The sequence below is a fragment of the Seriola aureovittata genome, chromosome 20, assembly GCF_021018895.1.
Source record: "Seriola aureovittata isolate HTS-2021-v1 ecotype China chromosome 20, ASM2101889v1, whole genome shotgun sequence".
In the NCBI taxonomy this organism is placed as follows: domain Eukaryota; kingdom Metazoa; phylum Chordata; class Actinopteri; order Carangiformes; family Carangidae; genus Seriola; species Seriola aureovittata.
Window position 1 is genome coordinate 19,247,464 of NC_079383.1, and position 7,777 is coordinate 19,255,240.

A 7,777-nucleotide genomic window follows, 5' to 3' on the forward strand; every position below is an offset into this window, starting at 1 on the left:
GTGTTTTACTACACTTGGATTCTTGCTGCTTTTATCTCAGAACTTTTCTCCTGTTCAAACAGGTGTTTTTAAAGGCTTGCACCTCTCCAGCACAACAGCAGCGCTTCACCAGACCAACCAGTCGTCACACACTACCGCCTCCTCAGCCCCGACCTTCCTCCAGCCCTCCTCCAATTCGGCCGCGCCCTCACCCGCCAACGCCGTCCCCACCTCCCTCACCTCCACACCCAGCGCCCATGCGGCAGCAGCGCTGGGGCTCCTGGGATGCAGCGCCGCCAACGCCACCCCCGCCACCACTCAGGTCCTCATCGGGAACAACATCTGTCTGAGCGTGCCGTCGGCCGCCAGCCTGGCCGGACGCCACATCCCCCGGACCCTCGGCAACGTGCCACCCTCTGCCTTAAAGCTGTCCGCCACCACAAACCTGCAGATGCCCAAAGTCTCCGGAGCATCGCCCATGGACATGGGCTCAAGGTGAGACTCTGCTCCACCAGGGCGGCATGTCCATTAGCTTAGCTTATCATGAAGACTAGAAACATGGGGAAACAGCTAGCCTGGCTCCTTTGAAGCTAAAACTAAATAACATATTTCACCTGGGTTTCCATTCATTTCTATATCAGACGTACGACATCTCATCTTATCTAATCTTATAAGATCTCTCACATAAAACACGACAGAAGACATTTGTTTTAATTGACTTCATGCTGTTGCAGAATGAACCGACGTTTAGCCACAGTCTTTAATGAGTTTACACCAGAACTAAAGCTGCACAGACTTGAAGCCTCCACAGGTGTGGGGGCGATCAGACAGTAGTTTGATTCCTTATGGCGGCGTCTCAGACAACACCTCCATGTTTCAGACACGATGATGCACATGCACATTAACAAAGAAAAAACAAGACTATATAAATATTCAGACCCAGAGGAAGAGAATTTATTATTTAGCATAAGTTTCTCACTATTGTTGCAGCACTATGAGGTTTCCTTTTTATGTAACATTTGTTTGGATGATCAACAGTAAAGCCTTTGCAATAATAATAAAATCACTTCTTTAAGTATTCAGCTGGACCTGGCACCTATCTAAATACTGCCAATGCAGCGTCTGACAGAGATAATGCAGAGCTGAGAATCCACATAAATCAGCCTGAAAGAAAAGCTGCAATAACTGACGTCAGAGCTCTTCTGTCCACCGAGATCTGGGACAGTTAAAGATTTAATTTCGACAAAACAGCCGGCCACACAGGAGATCAAACGTGAAAGGTAACAGAAAGCTTAATGTCTCTCTATTTCCCGTCCCTCTCCGCAGGGATAATCACGACGAAGACAAGCCAGCACTGAACAGTATAGCAGACAACACAGTGGCCATGGAGGTGACGTAGTAGCGGTGCAGCGAGGAGTCCGCTCTTTTAGGTGCTGTGCATCGTAGCATCGGGAATGCAAAAGGGACAGCAGGACTCTGACGCAGACTGACAGAACGACGAGAGGCCGCGGCCGCTCGCTTGCAATTCTCATCTCTCATACTTTTTAAACCTTTTTTTGTTTTGTTTTGTTTTTGTTACTGTTAAAAGTAAAAGATTGACATCTGTAAATTATGAATATGGCAAAAATTAGTATCTGTACAGTAACTACATATTTGTAATATCCCCCTTGTATATATTACTTGAATACAGAACTGTCCATTTGTGATGTTTTGCACTTGGGAGTCAAACTTAAAGGAAAAAAAAGTAAAGCCAAGTAACTTGTGGCGAGTGTGAGAGATGTGGGAGTTGTATAGAGAAGAGTTTTATCACTTCATGTGCATGGTGCGGAGCCTGCTGTTTTTATCTATTTATTGTGCTGTGTTTACAGTTTTTTTGTTTTTGTTTTTTGGTTTGTTTTGTTTTTTTTATTTGTACACTGTACCTTTGTTGGTTCATGTGCTGTAGTAAATGTTAGGTAGCTACGGACTCCTGGGTATTTTTGTATATTGTGAACACAAAGCAGGTCCCCCTCCACACCCCCACACCCCCGCCCTCGCCCCCCCATTTCCCCTTCACATTTATTTTGGGTCCCTGTGCTTCTCTCTGTTTATCATGTGAAAATCAATGGTGACATACATACAGGACCGGGAGGCCAGGAGAACCCGGAGGAGGAGGAGGAGGATGAAGAGGAGGTGGTGGTGTGTTGGCTTGAAGAGGGTGCTCCTCTCTTCCCGGGAGCGTGCATAAGCATTGTCCCAAACACAAGTAACAAAACAGGGATGAAGTCTCTTCCCAGAAGCCTTTGCTGCTTCTGATTAAAGCACTATTTTTTGTGATGTTTTCTCTTTTTTTTTTTCATGGTTTTGATAAATATCCTGATGCTGCTTTTGTATTTTATTTTCAAAGGGGTTGTCCTTCATTTTCATGCAAGCGGAGTCCCCCTTTATATTTGTTTTATCCCACAAACATTTTTTGTAAAACAAAAACTGAGTTATTTTTGTATAATTTTTTTTTTCTTGTTCTTGTGGTAAACTTGATTGTAAGCTTTTCATTTATTGAAAGACTTCATTCTTTTGTTAATTTGTTACTTGTTCATGCATAGGTGATAATAAGGGAGGTGAATGGGCAGTAATCGCTGTACGTGTTTCATCATTCCAGTTTTTAATAACAAAAAAATGCTAACGAGGGGTCGGAGAGGTCGTGAGAAAACAACCGTTTTTTTCCCCTCACTTCTCCTTTTTTTTTCTTTTTTTTTCTTTTTTTTTTTTTTTTTTTCTTTTTTCTTTTTCTTTGAAAAAAGAATCTCCAGACGGCTGCAAGGCCAAAAACCACAAGTATTGGGTGCCTTCCTTTGGGGAATTTTATGTTCTCTCTTCTGTGAAGAGTTAGGCACAAAGGCAGCATTACTTAGTAGTGCTTCTCGTCTTTGTCAGAATCTGAATGCCCAGTCCAATGGCAGGATATATCCTTGAGGTTTACTTGTCCCACCTGGAGGCTGAAAAGACTAAAAAAATGTGACAGAACTCTCACTAAAATAAGACAATAAAGCCCAGGGCATTAAATGTGAACTGTTTAGACTCTGGCGTCTTCTTATATGCGTATATGTGTGTGTGTGTGTGTGTGTGTGTGTGTGTGTGTGTGTGTGTGTGTGTGTGTGTGTGTGTGTGTGTGTTTGTGTCCTCAGATTTGAGACTGCAGAAACTGTGCAAAGTGAGGAAGTTGAGGTTAGTTTGGTTTTATAAGTTAATGAGCATAGCATCACGGATGTAAGGATACACTCACTGCAACATGTCTGCTACGAATCACGACAACGTGATACACCAGTGAACTCGCTTTATTGAATTTGATTTCACAAGAAAACTTCACCTACTGCACAACCACAGCTGTTGAGTTTTTGTATCAAGTATCAAGGCAATTAAAATGTAATATTTCAAGTGTTTTTACATAATGGAGACCAGGTCCTTTCAGTACAGATGCCTGTTAAGTCACTATTGAAGCTTTAAGGTCATTGAAGGCCTGCTGCTTATTGTGTTATTCTTTTCTTCCATCACAGGTCAGCTCACAAAGAAAATATTTAACTTAATACTTTTTTCTTTTTTTTCTAAAGCTGAATATGATGTGGTAATTAGTGAGCTTTGAGATGCGGCTACCTTTGGCTCACCATCTTTATGCTAAGCTGCTGCCTCCAGCTACATATTTAGAAAACAGACGTGAGAATGTTGTTGGTCTGCTCGTCTTATTCTTGGCAAGACGAGCAAAGCAGGCAGAAAACAGACTCTTGCCTTCCAGCGTGTCTAAAGCTCACTAATAAACATGTTGTATCTCGTTTGTTTAATCCGTAACAAAAACCAAATTGTAAAAATGATAAAATAATATAAGTTGTGATTTTAATGGAGACCAGTTCTCGTGGGACTCATTCTTGGACGGGTGCAGTTACTTCCTGGAATCTTGTCATCATTGTGAAGGGAGCCAGACAAGTCCAGGAAGTCACTTCACTCAGCCAAGAAATAAATCTTATTATGCACCAAAGAAACGGCGTTTTGTACGTTTGTCATTGTTTGAAGGCACCACAAATTTCCTGTATTAAAATTATACTAATGCCTTGAAATTAGTCGCAAATAATAGAAGTTTTCTTCATAATAAATCACAGCTTGTAACTAGACCTGAGTCCGGTCCCCGGCTCCACAGGTGGAGCTGTGCGCCTCACACACTCCGCGGTTTGTTCTGCATCATAAAAATAAAACAACTTCAAATTCCCCTGTAGCAACTCAGCTGCATGCACATCACTTTCTCATCAGCGGCCAAATCACTCCCCAAGTTTTTCAATTTAGCCAAGCTGGAACGCTGCCAGCAGTGTTCAGCGCCGATTATTTATGTTGCGGAGGAGAGATCAGTCAGCAGTGAGACAACCGGGCCCACCTCACAGTCTGCAGGGTGGGCGTGACCTCTGCTGCACGCTTTCTCATTACTACAGTGAGCTGGACCTGGAATAAAGTTGTTTTTCTCATCAGCGTCTCTGGGTTTTCTCTGTGGCTTTGTGGCTAAAATAAATCACTAAATGTCTTCTGGGGAAGATAGCAGCATATCTTGGGAGTTTTTCCATTAAATTCACTATACATTCTTTTCCAGAAAATGACTTATGTGCATGCAAGCATAGTCTATAGCTAGAATTTAGTCTGGAACAGGAAGTAAGCATGCGTGAGTCCACTTGCAGCCGTGGGTTCGCTTTTTTTTTTTTTCACTGTTGAGTAATTCATCTCCTCAGGCCACATTCCCACAAAGATTACTATTATTCAAACTTGCATTTTTACTTTAAGTCTTTCAGTTTCTGCTCACAAATACTTCTGCATCCATGGTGCATTCAGGGCCAAGCAGGGCAGATCTGTAAGTGTGTGTGTCTGGTGTGCAAGGGGAGTGCTGAAAAACACGATGCAGCTGTTGGCCACCACTGGATCAGATATCCCCGGTCATGGGTGGCGATTGGGCAGACAAGAGGGCCGAGCCTGTTAACACAGCTCACACTGCGGTCCGAGACGACAGGTGTGAGGCCGGAGGCAGCGGTTTGGTTTAGGCGGCGGTGACTGTCAGTCTGGTTCTGTGTAAACTGACTCCACTTTTCAAGTAATGAAGAGCAGGAAACGGCACGCACGCCTCAATTACAAGTCAGAACAAGGACGACAGAGTTTGGAGTTGTTGGTTTAACGGGCAGGCGTGCTGAGTTTGAGAGTTTGCTTTCTTTCATCTGCGGCTGTTTAAACACTGGAGCCGGTGCAGAGGCCCTGCTCCTCTCTCTGCAGACTTTGAACTGTGGCTGAAGCGCTCAGAGCCTCTGCGAAGGGAAATGAGTCACGCAGGCTGTGGACGGCGAGGTGCAAAAGCAGCAGAGGCAGCACAAGCACAAGTGGTACCTTTCCACCAGCACTTCAGAGAAACTAGAGGCTGAAGAGCTGCTCATGGAGGCTCTCAACCCCAATGATGATAATAATGATAATGTAATTAGGGCTGACTTCTGATTGCAGCATGAGATTCTGCACAAATGCTGCTAAAACCGCAGAGTCTTGTTCAAGATTTCAGACTCTGACTAAACAGGATACAGCAGGTGAATAAGACAAATGAGGAGTTGTGTCGAGGCATATTTTTCTCCTTTTGGTGAAGCAGCTTTTTAAATGATACAACACTCCATACACACATAATTATGCCATTGAATTTGATATTATTTTCAGATTTAAACGATGCTGCCACTGAGCATCAGTTCAATCAGGAGGGAGTTTACTTCATAAACATTGTCAAACAAGAGAGGAAAAGTGAGAGTCCCATTGTGATGTCATCATATTTTTGAAAGGGGGGAGGCGGGGGATGCTGTGTGAAGTATAGGAAACAACTCCCCTCGCTGTCTAGACACTGGTGTTGGTGTGAAGTGGACTCTGATGAGCTCGACCTAAGCGCTGGATATGAAAACTGAATGGGGTGGAGGAGGGTCGCAGGAGGCGACAGCGGCAACGGGATTGGCTGGTTGAAATCGTTACAAAATCTGATTGGTTTACCGGAAAACACCTGTAGTCAGCTGATTGCCAGAGGTTGGGTGAGAGAGAGAGAATTGTGAATGAATGAGGCATGAAGATACCGAACTTGGGCTTAGCTTCATTTCAAAACTGCAAAAATAAAAAAGTGATCAATATCACATATGGTGGGAATATTGCAATATTCAATATTATCGATTATTCAGTAATATCGAATATCAGCCCAAGCTTTGCTGAGACAAAGCATATCTGACCTAAGATGCCAAACTGTTTTACTTTGTGCAGGTTGAGATGTGAGACAGAGGCTGGATGCTGTGCAGGAAAACGAGCCTGAACAAAAGTAGGATCTAAGAGACTTGTCACAGTGCTCGGCTTGAGTCAGAGAGAAGAACACACAGACAGACACACACACACACACACGCCTGGAAACACGCTACATGCATCCACAGCCTATGCTACAATCTCTATTTCATGCCAGCGGCACAAAGGTCCACAATCACTGCAGCATTCAGCCTGCCTCAGAGTCCATAAAGGCTAGTCTGAATTGGTTCTCATATCAAACGGCAGAGGCAGTATGCTAATATTATCCCTCGGACAGACTCCTTGTTCCAGTGTTTGGCTCGGGCTTAGTGTTTTTTCGCCACGCCAGAAACGAGCTGCCACTTTGATGACACATTAAAATATTCTGACATGAGAGCGGAAAAATCCAACTCCCCGCTGAGAGCTGCCACTCGCAGTCAAGGCGAATGTATTCTTGAAGGTGACTGTGGGGAATGTTAATGAGACATGCTCTTTTAGCTCTCCTCCATTATACATCCACAGGACTTTGCTTTGAAGGTCTGATAACAGTGTAAAACTTTATTGATCAGGTCAGAGAAGTAGAGAAAAGTGGATGTTGAGATGGAGGGAAAGCCTCAAATAACACTTTCACACAAAACTGATGCTTCCTTTGTAATGCAACAACTTTTACATCTGAATCATGTGGGTGGTGGTGTAACAAGTGCACTCATATCTTCTCTATCACATCTTTTATCTGGCATATTTTAAGTCCATTTTCAGGTCAAGGAACGTTCCTTATTGGTTAACATTGAACTTTTTGGTCTTAAAGGTCCCATGTTTCATAATTTTCCTGTGTTTTATTTGAAGTGTTGATCCATAAAAAGATATATTCATGGTTTTAAGGACCAAAAACCATCTCAGTGTAGTTTTACATCTCCTCTCTCAGGCTTCTCTCTGGAGCTCTAGTACCAACAGATTGGTGAGCCAATCAAAAGAGAGGAGGCTCTTAATCGCTCTTCTGATTGGCTGACTGCTATACAAAATATAGCAGATTTCAGGTAAACACTCAGAGAAGCCAAATCCTGCAAAGTTGGGTGGTGGGTGTGGGTGGGCGGGGCTTGGGGCATGGCTTAGAGCGGTGATGTTTTGTAGTGTTTTGATGTCACAAAGGTTACAGGAAGATCTATCTATCTATCTATAAAGAAAAGCTGTGCAACAATTTGCACCCAACATCTGCTGCTCTGACTGAAGAGAATGATTCAGTTTGAGTTTGAAGAGGTGTGGTGCCACAAAGAGTCTAAATTCAAACGAAAACCGGTGATTAATTTCCTTTATCTGTATCATATTATTTGCTGTATGGCAAGTTTCATACATTTTATTCCACATCAAGGTTAATGTCCTCCTTTTTGTCACTGAACGACCTGCGTTGATTCAAAATTCTGACACTTCAAAATTTCCGGACAAAAAAAACCCACAACACGACAATTGCTACAACCCTCTTTTACAAAGCAGTCAATCA

General features: G+C 43.2%; 1 protein-coding gene across 3 annotated transcripts in view; it reads left to right on the forward strand.

Annotated features, from left to right (window-relative positions):
* The window catches only part of epc1a (enhancer of polycomb homolog 1 (Drosophila) a), a 28,007-nt gene extending 24,980 nt beyond the window's left edge, over positions 1-3,027 (forward strand). For all 3 annotated transcript variants that reach the window (XM_056364164.1, XM_056364163.1, XM_056364165.1), the window contains 2 exons: positions 63-474; positions 1,306-3,027. In XM_056364164.1, coding sequence (XP_056220139.1) covers positions 63-474; positions 1,306-1,378 — 485 coding nt within the window. In that variant the 3' untranslated portion in view covers positions 1,379-3,027. The remainder of the gene's footprint in view (positions 1-62; positions 475-1,305) is intronic.
* Positions 3,028-7,777: the final 4,750 nt, after the last annotated feature.